Source organism: Psammomys obesus, unplaced genomic scaffold (genome assembly GCF_907164565.1).
Source record: "Psammomys obesus unplaced genomic scaffold, mPsaObe1.curated_primary_1811, whole genome shotgun sequence".
Taxonomy (NCBI): Eukaryota; Metazoa; Chordata; class Mammalia; order Rodentia; family Muridae; genus Psammomys; species Psammomys obesus.
Genome location: NW_026585797.1, coordinates 2952233 through 2966567, shown reverse-complemented (window position 1 = coordinate 2966567; position 14335 = coordinate 2952233). Strand labels below are relative to the sequence as shown.

Genomic DNA, 14335 nt, shown 5'->3' with positions numbered 1-14335 from the left:
TTAAAATAAATAATTTCCATGACCCTTCTGGCATCATACTCTTTAACAGGGCTCTATGCTTTCATGATGTCTTTTAGAATTCTTGATCTTAGAATCCCATGTAGTAATGGGAACAGGGACTGTCTCTGACATCTCAGTGGCTGGCTCTTTGATCACCTCCCCCTGATGGGGCAGCAGCCTTACCAGGCCACAGAGGAAGACAATGCAGCCAGTCCTGATGAGACCTGATAGACTAGGGTCAGATGGAAGGGGAGGGGGACCTCCCCTTTCAGTGGACTTGGAGAGGAGCATTGGAAGAGAAGAGGGAGTGAGGATGAAAATGGGAGGGAATGAGGGAGGGGGTTACAGCTGGGATACAAAGTAAATAACTCCAATTAATAAAAAAATAAATAAATTAAAAAAAGAATCCCACGTATGCTTAGAACGTTGGATCAAAGAAGCAAGTACTGCTAAGTACCATACAGGAAAATGAGAGTTAGTGAAGTTTTTCAGGCATCCCATTGCATTCTAGAAATTTATGAAGCCTACTGTTGTAGTAGACAAATGTTACTGATCTCAGCGGGAAACAAAATAATTTTCAATGTTTAAAGATATAGTGGGTGCTGAGCATGGTGGCACATGCCTGTAATCCCAGCACTCAGTGAGGAAGAGGCAGGGGGATCTCTGAGAGTTCGAGGACAGCCTGTTCTTCAAAGTGAGTCAAGGACAGTCAAGGGTATACAGAAAAACCCTGTCTCAAAAGACAAAAAGATAAAGTAAAATAAAATAAAATAAAAATAGTGGGCTACACATTCAAAGCAGTGGTAGCAGAATATAAATCTTCAATATGTTCTACCATAAGTCAGGTGTAGTGGCATATGCTTTTAATCCCAGCATTAGGCAGGCAGATAAAGGCAGATCTCTATGAGTTTGAGGCCAGCTTAGCATATAGAGTGAGTTCCAGGACCACTATGGCTACACAAAGAAATCCTATTCTGAAAAACAGAGAGACACACACAGAGAGAGACAGACAGACAGACACACACACACACACACACACACACACACACACACAGAGAGAGAGAGAGAGAGAGAGAGAGAGAGAGAGAGAGAGAGAGAGATATCGGACGCAGAAGTTCCCATTAACAATGTTGGCCCTGACCAGTGGCCCCAACCAGAGGAGTACCAGAGACTCTCTTTGGTAATGCCTTTGAATGCTTTTCCATTTGGAGCATCTTTAAGTTTTATCCTTTCATGATAAACTGGTCAACATATTGTCACCTTTTTGGAAAATAATGTTCTGCATTCTGTAGGTTTTGTTGTTATTAGTATATCAGTTAAAGCCACATCTAAGAATTATGTTAAATATTCATCAAGTTTCTACCATATGGCTTTGGATTGGAATTATTTTGATTGTTACAGAAACCATCTTCAGTAAATACTAATAGTAAATACTAATAGTATTTACTGCCATTAGAGATAGAGCATTTGCAATACATAAAAAGTGCTCAAATCCTATAGTTGTTAGGGAAGATGGAATTGGAAGTAGGTGATCTGATTGGAGCCCATGGAGCTATAAACTATGTTACATTTTCAGTGAAGAGACTAGAACGTGTTTTTCCCCCACATACTTACATATATACTTGGAAACAAAAGAGCATACAGATTGACTTATGAATTCAATGAATTTACTGCAAACATATTATCTGAAATTCCTAGAAACATGTTGCGTTTGCCTGCACTGATCTATCCTCACTCCTATCACAGAAACAACCTCTTTGGTATACAGTGTTGATAGTACTCAGAAATAAAATTTACCACATCAGTGTCTGCTTCTTAGTACAGTATGGCTATCAGAGTTAAGAGAAGAAATAACAGAGGCCTGCTGATGACAGGCCTATCTTAATTCAAAATGGGACATAGCATGATGGGCTCCCTGTTACTGCATTACCCCTGATAATATGACTCAGACTTCATGCTACTAAATATACTGGACTCCACTTGTGGAATTTTGTTAAAAACTACAGAAAGAAGTTGCAATTTAGTTTCTATATTAAAATGAAAAAAAAAAAGCCATAAAATAAGAGGTGAGTTTTAAAAGGTAAAATTTGAAGGCTTATAATTCACTCCTTAAGTAAATTTAGCCGTACATATATTGCATTTTCAAAGGTCTTTTAAAAAAATTATGTATATGAGTGTGTGTCTCTATGTACGTACATGCACAACAGTTATCTGGGAGGCCAGAAGATGGTGTCAGAACTCTAGAACTGCAGTTGGAGTTGCTTGTGACTTGTACTAATTGCCTGTAGAGAACTGAACCTGGGTCCTCTGAAAGACACAAGAGCTCTGGACCTCTGAGGAATCTCTGCATGTCCTTAAATGACCTCTTAAGTGACGGATTATATCACCTTTATGTAAGCTCATTCTTTTAAAAATCATACAACTACCACCATGGAAAGGAATGGTTTGATTTATCTGCCTTGTGCTTTGATTAAAGTAAAAATAAAACAAAACAATGAAGCAATATTCAAGTACGATTAAAAGAAAAAGAACTATATAGTAATGTTAAAATTTTATCACTTGAAAATAAATTTTATTTTATTTTCACTTATAAGCAATCAATAATAAATCCAATTAAAAGGTAGCTACTATGGAGGCCAAGAAAATGTTTTCACACTTTGCAATTTTTTTCTTATTTTTGATTGAAACACATAAAGATTTTTGTTTGAAAGGACATTAAATAAAACAACTAAATATCAAGATGCTTTTCTGGAAAAAAAATGACAGTTGGAAATGTATTGGAAAAGCTTCACATCGTAATGTCATTAGTACAAGTTAAACTGCTTCCACTGCAGTTGAAACTCCAGATAGTTATAAGAATCTTAAAATAAAAAAGAAATGGCTATCCAAATGTTTGTCATAAGCTATTTGCTTATTACATGCATATGCCTATTTTCTGGTCCCATATTCTTGTTTTCTTCTTTTTCCAGAATTAAGGCAAAGCACTGGACAACTCTCAGAAATGCTGATGCCTTTGCCACTCACCCCTTTTCTATTTTCTTATTTTGAGTACAAACTTCATCTCATACTGCATTCAGAGTACATTTTTGTAGGAGCATAACCATAAATTTATATCTTGTTTTCATGGAGTCTTATGAAAAGTCTTTTAGAATCCAATGCATTTGAAATTTGAGGCCTTTCTAAAATATCTCACAGATGTCTAGCTGCTAACTTTAAACAATGCAAGGTGAACCAGTTCACTTAATAAATCAATCCAGAGGGTTGAGAATATAACTCAGTGGCAGGACACTTGCATATATGAGAAAATCGGATCAGAGCAAACATCTCTGGAAATGCAATATGTCCCTGTTCACAGAGAAGCCCCACATGCTGCAGAAACTCCACAGGTCTATCCACTGTCTATAAACTTTAGCCAGAGTCCAAAGAGAACCTTTTCTTTTGATAAAAAAAAGAAAGAAAAATTCATTTTCTTCCATTTCAATAATAAAAATGAAGCATAATTGCTTAAATGGTATGCTATACTTAGCTATAAAACAAGAATGCTTCAATAAGAATATCCATATACTTCAGGTTCCACATTTCTTGTTTCATATAACCGATATAACTGATGGAAACAGATGCAGAGATCACAGCCAAACTATAGGCCAAGCTTGGAGAATTTTGTGGAAGAGAGGGAGGAAGGATTGAGGGAGCGGGAATGGTCAAGTACACCACAAGAAGACCTACAGAGTAAACCAACCTAGGATCATGGGGACACACAGAGGCTGAACCACCAAACAAAGAGCATACATGGGCTATCCAGATGTAGCAGATGTGCGGCTTGGTCATCACATGGGTTTCCTAACAATGGGAGTAGGAGCTATCTTTTACTCTTTACCTGCCTTTGAATCCCTTTCCCCTATCTGGGCTGCCTTGTCTGGCCTCAGTGGGAGAAGTGTTTAGTGTTTAGTCTTGCTCTGACTTGATGTGAGAGGATACCATTTGGGACCTCCCCTTCTGTGAAAGGAAGGAGAGGGGAGAGGAGAGAAGGAAGGGAGGGGGTGGTGAAGGTGGGACTAGGAAAAGAGGAAGGAGGGGGCTGAGATTATACAGTAAAGTGATTAAATAAGTAAATAAATAAATGGGAGAAAAGGAAAAAAAAGAATATTGATTACATTTCTCTTCATAAACTTAGAACGTAGGTAATGTTTCATACTATACAAACCTATGCTCAAATTGAATTCAGACCTTCAAGATAAAAAAGTTAAAAGGCTGGTGTTAAATGCTAAAGTCAGAACTAAACCTCATTCAAGATATAATGCTAGATGATCAACAAAAATATTTTTGTCATAATAATACATTTGTTATGTTCATTTTAAAAACAAAACAAAACAAAAAGGTAACTACCAAACCTAAAATTGTAAGGTTTTTTTGTCTTTTCATCCATTTCTGTTATGTTTGGAAGTTAAGTAAACTTTGAGTTTAAGTCATCTTACATTCCTGTCAATCCTTTTATGTTTGAAAGTAGTATGAAAGGAAGGTGTCAGAAGAGATGACACTCTCTGGAGTATCTGGGGATGTAAATATTCCCTTTCACTGCCCCAAGGATCTGTTTGCCACATTTTGACAGTCCAGGAAATCTTTGACACTGAAACCTGTCAAATATTAGCAACTATGCCTCTGCCAAAAGGAAGCTTCATTTAGATTTTGTTTTTGAAACACTAAGAACAAATCAAAACAAAAAAAAAAACAAGAAAAAAGTGCATCGCTCATTTCAAAACATCAAAAGCTATGAATGAGTATCATCTCCTCCTTCCCAAGCATATGTTTTTCAGTTATTTCAGAGACCTGAAGCATCTCAAAGCACCCCCATATACAGCACACACCTTTAAATGCCACAGGAACTCCTTAGGTAACTCTAAATTACAAAGATACCGACTTAATGATAGCTGATTCCTATTCTTGCCTATGTCTATGTCAACTGAAGAAGTACAACTCTGCTTCATTTGCTATTGGCATTTTTTTTTCTAAATGACAGTGAAGACATTCCTACTCTGCTATATTTTTTATGCAACTCTTTAATAGCATCCCTTTGCACAATTATAATCATTAAAGAGGAAATATCATTTTTATTATCCTATTGTGCCAATAGAATTAAAATGAAAGAAAATAAAAGTAATCATTCTAAGTAAGCAAATAAAAAATTTAGACCAGGAAAACCTTAAATTCATGATAATTATTATCATCATTAGCACTGATAATAACAGAAAACTATGTTTTTATAAATCTATAAAATTGTGTCCTTAACAAACCATCAGCCATGTTACACTAGAAACAGACGTGAATGTATCAAGCGTTGTGGTACAACGAATCACCTACATCTTGATTTGACATGTCCCAATAAGGTCGTTCTCCATAGGACATTACTTCCCACATGACAATCCCATAGCTCCACACATCACTGGCTGAGGTGAATTTCCGGTATTGAATGGCTTCAGGTGCAGTCCACCTTACTGGAATTTTTCCACCCTGTTATATAAAAAGATGTTGACATTCTAAGTACGCAAAGAAGCTTATGCATCATTTATGGGCACACCATCAGCTAGGTTAAACGTTTCTACATGGGTTGGCAGCCCAGCAGCATCAGGTTTGTGAACCTTGGACTTCTCTGTACTCAAAGTTACCAATCTTTCCATTAGGCTTTCATTACATGTTCATTTCTAAGGCAACTGTACTTAATGGACCTTGTGTGGTGTCAGGGCGAGAGTCTAATGAATAGATAATGACAAATTAGACCACATTGCCAGCAAAGTGGAGTGAAAAAAGGGATATTTAACTAAATGTCCACGTGCCTTCCTTTTTTGTCTAATATCATAAAAGTTTTAAGTATCATACTCATTTTTTGGAATCTTTATTTAAATATGATTATGCCGACTTCTGTGATAATAAGCTACTAAGTAGATACTGTTGTATTTAACAGCATAATATTTAAATAGTATAACTCCAGTGTAGTGAGACACCAGTGTAAGATGTGATATTATCATTCTTCTTTTTTCCTTTTTGGGTTTATGTGTAGATGGTAATAACACCAATTTCCTCAGGTGAAAGCCGAGGTCAATCGGCATATCTACTGGTGCTTAATTTTACATTAACCCCTTCTTGCTTGCTTGGGATAGCCTAGGTATAAGAAGCACATTAACAGGTGTTTTCTTACAGTAGTTGTATAGACAGCTTCAGGATCATCCTCTATAACCCGGGACAGGCCAAAATCTGACACTTTACAAACAAGATTGCTGTTGACAAGAATGTTGCGAGCGGCAAGGTCCCTGTGAACGTATCCCATATCTGCCAAATATCTCATCCCGGCGGCAATTCCTCTCAGCATTCCTACTAACTGAATGACTGTAAATTGCCCATCATGTTTCTGCAGGAAGACAAAGTAAAGTCCCAGTTAATGGTACTTTAAAAAGAACAAAAATCACCAGAAAAAAAAAATGCATGCATGATTGTAACTTACCGTAGTATAACGTGAAGTGTTAAATAATTTTATGTATAATATAGACAATTAGTGGGGAAAATAGCCCATGCTGGTTATCATGTTGCTGATAGCTAACATGATAAATCTGTAGTAATACCTAGCTATCTACATATCTTGGTTATTTTCATGATAACTGATAATAACTGGCTATTATAAAAATCCATGTATTTATATAGTAAAATTTCATCCAAAGGTAAAAAATAGAATTTACGAAAAATAAACTCTTATAGGTAAGTGTCTCTTACGTACCAAAACGCGTACACAAGCTTTTTATTTTTACTTAAAATATTGAATAAACTTTTTATTTAAAATATTGAAAAATTAAAGATGGAAAATTATTAATGGTGGTTCATTTTACTTTCTTCCATCCCTCTAGCTGTGCGGCTGGTACCCACAGTACTTGTCAATAACATTTCACTCCTGTGTCCAGAGACCTTCCCAACCAAACTGGCCCCTTTCTGCTTTTAAAGAGATGCAGCCATGCTACACGAATGATACTGTTTGAAAACACGGATTCCCTGGCTGTTTCTTCAGGAAACCCGGTACTGTATACACTGAAGTCACACACCAATTAATTGCTCTTCTGGTTTATGACTCTGAGTTAAATATGTCATTGTAGATCACAGAAACAAGACGTCATGAGAACTCACACACTGTAATTATTTTGTAATTCCATTAGGAAAAATGTTAACATGCCCTTATTCTGAAAACAAAACAAAACAAAACAAAACAAAAACAAACTTACTACAGTAGAACTATGCTTGTTCACAATTAAGAATTTACAAAAAAACCACATACCACTCATTAAAAATTATTTGCTGCCCTGTGATAGATATTTAAATCACCCAGTTCAGAATATCATTTATAAGTCAGGTAAGGATATTAATAAACCATTTTATTAAAATGATAATTTAACCCATTCTAGAACTGATTTTCTTCAAAAATAATTTTCTGACTTCATACATTTTTCACATGTACATGTCATACTGTGACACACACTCACAGACGTCCACCTCTTGCACACAGTCTAGATGCACGAGAGAATGCTGTCGGAACTCACCCTGAGAAACGCATCCAGGGCTCCATTTTCCATGAACTCTATCACGATCATGACAGGCTTCCCTAATAATGAATAAAGAAACGGAGAAAATGATATTCCACCAGCTATGGCCTACACTCAAGAATTTCTGGCTCATTTTACCCCACCTCCCCAACCCATGGTGCTAGTTGGAGAAACTGCGGAGGTCAGAAGCGAGAGTTTCTAACAACAGGGCTAAGCTTAGGCAGACATGCAAGGCAGTGCAATGAAGTCGCAATGTGCTAAGCATGGGCACTCCCTGCCCTCCTCACTTTTACTTTGTGAGCAACAATAAAAAGTGGAGCCTTATATAAAATGTACAGGAGCTATATCACTTTTATGGGTTTCGAATATAAATACAAACATTAGCTGTGAAATTCATTCTTCAAATCTAATCCCACATTTTCCTTGATTATATTGGCAGCAAAAATAATTGTTTTTTATTAGTCACACACCAACAAAAATCAGTTAGAAATGTTATGTGTCCAGAATTTGATTTTCAATTATATGTGCAATGCTACTAGTTTCCAGCACATTAATAAGTGAAGCATATCACCAGAGTCTACCTCTTGTAACAACCCCTTCCAAATGGACGACATTTGGGTGGTCAAACTGCCCCATGATGCTGGCTTCGCATAAAAAGTCCCTCCTCTGTTTTTCTGTGTAACCAACTTTCAGGGTTTTTATGGCCACTGCAACATCTCTTTTCCCTGGAAGTTTCAAACGACCACTGCACACTTCTCCAAATTCTCCTGAAGTAAAAGAACAAGCAGGCATATTTCAATTGCTGAAATAATTCACATTTTCAATGAAAATGGATTAAAATATTTAAAATAAGTTTTAATTAATAAAGCTTTTTGTTTTCTAAGTGAAAACAATGCATTCAAATTGATGGAGAATTTTTATTTCCCATATGCAACGAGACAGATTCTGATATGAAGGGTAAAATAAAATTAAAATTAAAGACACACTTTTGTTCATTCGTGGAAGTTAATCCCCACTAAACTGCTACAGAGGCTCTTACTTTTCAGTTGATTAACAGACACTCTTTCAGAGTCAGCCTTTAGATTTGACATATTTACTCACTAAAGCATACGGGCACATTACCAGATTTGCAATTGTTGCTATTGCTTTTAAAGTCTAAGGAACAACATATATTAAAGATTTTTAAAGTATGAGATTTATATGCATTTCCCTTTCTCTGTATACTTTTTCAGCATCTTGGGCTGAAAAAAAAATAAACGTATACTGTCCCATTTAATTTATATAAAATTTTCCACATTAATATAAATGGTACAATAGTTAATAGCTACAGATAAAAGAGAAAAAAAAGGAAGTTTTAAAGACAGGAATGTATATTCCAACAAGATTCAAGAAAATTCGAATGTTGGAAATTCTAAGCTCCTCTTGAAAAGGAGCAAAGAGTGACTATGAATTAGCTAATGACACAGCATCTTAAGAGCCCAGTTGAAATCACACTTATTCATACTTTACTGCGTGCTCTCTTTTCATTTCTTTTTTAAGATTTCATAAACAAGTACAGCCTCATTCCTTCCAATAGTTCAGGTAAATGCAAGAGTTCTATACTTGAAGTATAATTATTTGGCTGTCATTATGATATATGACTTTCGATCTTGGCCAAATAGAACAGCTGAATAAGGAAGCTACAACAGCCTTACCTGCACCAATCACACGCTCAATTTTAATACAGGAGGCATCTAGCTCCTTGGCGAATTGATGGACAGCTCTATTTGGGTCCTCATAGGTTTCAGGGTCAATGTAGGTTTTGGTGCCTGGAAATTTAACTGTAATGATGTAAGAAAGCATGACTGTGGTGAAGCAAAGCACTTATTGTCAGTGCAGTCAGCCCAGGACTGCCATTACGCAGAGCGCTCCTTGCAACAGTGACCTTGCTTCCACACCGCCTCCTTCACAGCACTTTTAACAGACCACTCCAGTCTGCTGGCGTCTAGGTATTATCTGCAAGCTTCTACAGGTAACATAGGATCCAACTCATAGGCTACTAACTGAATTGCTTTTCCAGTAAATCAAAAAAAAAAAAAAAAAAAAAGACATCCACCGAAATTTCTGACGTGCCTGTGCCTAATCAGAACGGAGGTTTGATTAAACTCAGAGCCATCATAGCCTATGTCAAGCCATACCGGGGATTGGAATGGACTTGGAAACACATTGATAAATCTATCAGCCAGTCAATCCATCAAATTAATACACCAGGGAAATAAGACATTTCATTTACAGGTAGACCACTACACTGACAGCAATATTAAAAACATTTAGACATCTTACTTATTCTTTGATTTATTTTTAAAGACCAACCACTGTTGACATATACATAAAATTTGTACAAGATATGAAGGACTGCTATCACAAAATCAAAGAGAAATATTCAAAAGACAGTTTTATATTCACCTTGAGGGTAATAGAGGCTGGATATACAAAGTGCAGAGGAAATTAGAAAATTTACAATATTCCTGGGATCTGTTACCAAATATGACAGTGATTTGAAAGAGAAATGGTTCATATGAACTTTTCATTATAAGGCTTTGGAAGATCTTAGCTGATACGAGGAGGTAGCCAGTATGCCTCACAAAAGGTAGTCAAAATTCAACAACAGAGTTTCATTTCAAAAGTTAAAATCTTTAAATGCACCCAGAATCATGCAGGTAACAGATAATGCTAAGTCAACTTTATATCAAATTCAATTACAGTAAAGTATTCCAAATCTCATTTGGTTCAAGACAAAGATAGGTAGGCATAGTTGGTTATATTAATGCAATGAAGAAAATTACACTATATCCTTAAAAATTCTTTATTATTTTTAACAAAGCCACCAAACAATCTTTCCATTAAGTCTTACTACTCTCAGAACAATGCCTTTATTATATATTACACTGCAGCCTAACTGTGCTTATGTCATCACATTGAATTAAGATCAGATTTAAAAAATAAACATAGAACAACAAAATAAGCAGAATGTATAAAGGAAAATGGGATTTAAAAATCTTGATTTATTCTGCTGTAGTTGACTGTTTATCCAAAATTGATTGTCTTAAACAATTATTGTTGCAGTTTATAAAACTGACAGATGCTCATTTGTTACTAAAGCTGAACATGAAAAAAAACACAAGAAGAAAAGAAAGAGAGGGGATAGAAAGAGAAAAAGAGGAGTACAGGGAAGAGGGGAAAGAGAAAGAGAGAGAAGGGAAGAAAACAATAGGTTAACCTCCTAGGTTGTCAGGCAGTTGGAGAAAGAGCCATCTTCTCCCTTTTTACTCTCTCTCTCTTTCTTTCATTTTTTGTTTGTTTTTGTTTTTGATAAGGAAGCTAGATTGGAAGTAGCCTGCTGCATCTCAAATGGGTCTGATGGTTCTTTATTCAAGCTGTCATAAAACATTTTGACAGGCCAAAGCTGTTTTGGCATAAAAACATGAACTACTACCCAGCTTGGATTCTAAGACATTGTTAGAAGAAACAGTGGGAGGAAACAAAATGTAAATTGGAATTGCTTCACTAAACTCCTCCATTGTATTTACATCTTAAAATTGTGAGACTTGGGGCCCTCAGAAGACCAGGGCACCTGCTACAAATGACTGGGTATTCTGCTATATTAGGGCCCCCAAAGCCAGTTAAATGGTTTCTTTCAAGTTCCTGTAAAAATGAAATCTGGTCTCTCTGCAGCTCCAAAGACTGCTTCTGTGCAGAGGGAGTAAAGGACACTAGCGTGTATTTACACGCTAAATAAAGGACCTAAAGCTAGGTCCTTTAGATAAAGCCATAAAGTGGGATACAGTGTCCGGTTAACACTGAATGACAGAATATCTGTATAAAAACAATGAGTCAAAAATACACAGGATTTGGACAGAGCAGCTAAGTGTACTTTACTTTTTCATTATTCATTTAAAAGTGTATGTTTTAAATCAAAGGATAAATTGACACAATTCCTGAATGTTCTAGTGTATTGCTTTGTTCAACCTAAGAGAATAAGTTTGTGTGTGTATGTGTGTGTGCATGTGATTTCATTCCTCATTTACATTTCTCATGAATGTTAAATATTTCAAAACCATTACAGATATTTTGCCACAGAGATGGAAACTGCTTGTATATAGCAATTCATCCTGTCTATATAAACAAGTAATATAGCAAATTCTGAATGATTCTGATTAAAAACTGGATGTAAAACATGAAAGAGGTGAATGGCTTCAAAATATTAAAACTGAAAGATGATAATTAAACACAAAGCTATACCATGAATTTTGGCTTTGTTTCCATTTAAATTTTGCATTTTTCTTCATGTTAAAAGCCAACAAACTAGCATACATTTGATATCTGAGAATGTCTTAGATAAATCCAATAAATGACAGAAAAGTTACATATTGACAGTGGTGATATTTAAGCAACTACACCAATTAATTATCTGCATATGGGGATGGTGAAAGATTTCATTAATCTTACCCAGGTCTTATCATTATATTCTGTTGGTGTTTTACAACACAAATAAAATTTTAGGCATTGAGATTTCAATGGTTTCTTCCTTGGTTTGGGAAGTTGTTTTTTTTTTTTTTTTTTTTGTCTGTCACAAAGAAGGAAAAAACCACTACACCATCCTTTTCTTCTACCTATAAACTGGTTATGAGATTCTCAGTAATGATGCTTTCTATAACAAACTCACTAGCAAGTTTGTCAGAGGACTGGAGTGAGGGAATAGAATCACATGGAGGCAGAGTGACTCAAGGCTTGTAAGGTTTGAACTGTATGTGATCTGGACGTCAACTTAAAGAGAATATATACACAATTACATAGAGAAAGGCTTGGGACATCCCAAGCATAGGAAGGGTTCAATAAAACTGAGAGCACTTGAAGCTTAAGCTTCATGATAAAGTCATCCCTCCTCTTACTTTAGGAATTGTGAACATGCCCTTCTGGTTTCTGTGTTAGAATTCTACAGAGTCTCACATTCACTTGGCGTCATTTTAAATCTAAAACCACCTCTATAAAAAAGTCAAAGTGACTGTGGCTTCAACAATTGCAAAGGAGTAAAATTTAGTGAAGAGTATTTTAAGTTTGATCCACACATTTCAGTTTGAATACTGTTTTTAAGAAATGTGAGGACATTCTAAAATGGTTAGAAATTCACGAATGCCACTTAGAAATCCATCACATTAGAATAGGATTATTACAGTATCCTGTTAGACACTGTAAGAAGAATATGGTTAATTATACCATAAATAACTTTTATGTCATTTTCAGGAAACTTACATATAGGAAACATCATAAGAAGTATAACAATTAAAAAAGAATAAATATACTTGGATTCTATATTTCCAAGGCTTAAACTAGGTATTGGTTTATGCTTGGTTTAGAATGTCATTAATTCAAGAACTGAAATAATTCGATTCTTAGGTTTTTAAATTTGCCTGTAAAAAGTATTAACATTATTCTCAAAGCCGTACTTCCATTTGCCATTTCTTTTGCAACAAAAAGTGATGTAGACGCACCCCTATTTTCTTTGGATTGATAGGCTTCCTTCAGAATTCATTTCTAACATGAGCTTTTAAGAACCAACTAGCTCACATTCCTAAGAAAACATCAGAGGATTGGATACTAATACTACTATTTAGTTTTCATGACATCTTTTATTGGTATTTCATAGCAGCCTTCCGAGCTCTGTGATTCTTGCGAGCATCACTCAGTGAGTGGAAGGAAGGGCCTGCCATACCTTAGAATGCCATCTTCACTGGAAAAGAGGGTTATGCTGCACTTACTGGATCACTACTGAAGTGATGAAAACACCCAGGGAGGTTTTGCAAAAGGCAAAAACTGTGACTTGAAAGCAGCTGAATATTCGGGAGTAATGTGACATTTCTGAATAGACTGTTAATTTTGAGCTCATTGCGGAATTTCAAGCATGATACATTAGGGATTCATTCATGCCCATAGGAACAGTGAGATCTCTGTTTGAATTTGGGTGTACTGAAAGAACGAAAAGCCAAACACTTACAATGAAAGTAGAGCTCTTCATCCCCTTCTTGGTCAGCCTTGCTATAACCACAGTGCCTGGGAGGAAAAAAATAAAGTTGTGAAAACTTTATTCACTCATCTTTCTTCGCGAGTGAGATGCAGCATCAGAAGAAGCTAGAGGAACAAACATACATACACAAGGATATTTGCCTACAGTTATGAACCACTTGGTAATAATGTGTCAATGCACATGATCAAAGTATGCACAGTAAATGGAGTCTCCGTGTAAGATCAAACAGCCAAAACCTTTTGTGGTGTTAGATATATCAGTTAGTATTTGCTTTTGTATTTTTACTATGAAAGCCCACAAGTCTTAAATGATTTTTCACAAAAGTTGAAAATATCAACTAAAAGAGTAAATCTTTCCCTAGGTTTCTTCTGTATTTATTATGAAAAGTAACTGAAGATAATCAATATGCATTCATCCAGTATTAATTATAGCACACATTCACTTTAAACTGAAGGCAGTGATCAAATTCAGGGTGTGCTTTGATTTGGGCCAAAACAACAACAACAACAACAACAAAAAAAACAAAACAAAACTAAAAAACAAAAACAATATACTGATCTTTTTAAATTAAATTTTTACTTTTTATATGAATTAGTTTATTTACTTTGTATCCCAGCTGTAGCCCCCTTCCTCACTACCTCCCAATCTCACCCTCCCTCCCCCATCAACCCCCTGCCCCTCTCTAAGTCCA

At 35.7% G+C, this 14335-nt stretch overlaps 1 protein-coding gene across 6 annotated transcripts in view; it reads right to left on the bottom strand.

The window, feature by feature from the left end:
- The window catches only part of Epha7 (EPH receptor A7), a 160578-nt gene that overhangs the window by 6527 nt on the left and 139716 nt on the right, over window positions 1-14335 (bottom strand). For 3 of the 6 annotated variants that reach the window (XM_055599358.1, XM_055599361.1, XM_055599363.1), the window contains exons 9-14: window positions 13615-13670; window positions 9275-9400; window positions 8162-8347; window positions 7578-7639; window positions 6194-6403; window positions 5359-5508 (exon numbers count right to left, since the gene is read on the bottom strand). In XM_055599358.1, the coding sequence (XP_055455333.1) occupies window positions 5359-5508; window positions 6194-6403; window positions 7578-7639; window positions 8162-8347; window positions 9275-9400; window positions 13615-13670 (790 nt within the window). Of the gene's footprint in view, window positions 1-5358; window positions 5509-6193; window positions 6404-7577; window positions 7640-8161; window positions 8348-9274; window positions 9401-10417; window positions 10722-13614; window positions 13671-14335 lie in introns of those variants that run through there. The other 3 variants (XM_055599360.1, XM_055599362.1, XM_055599364.1) reach the window with 2 other exon arrangements.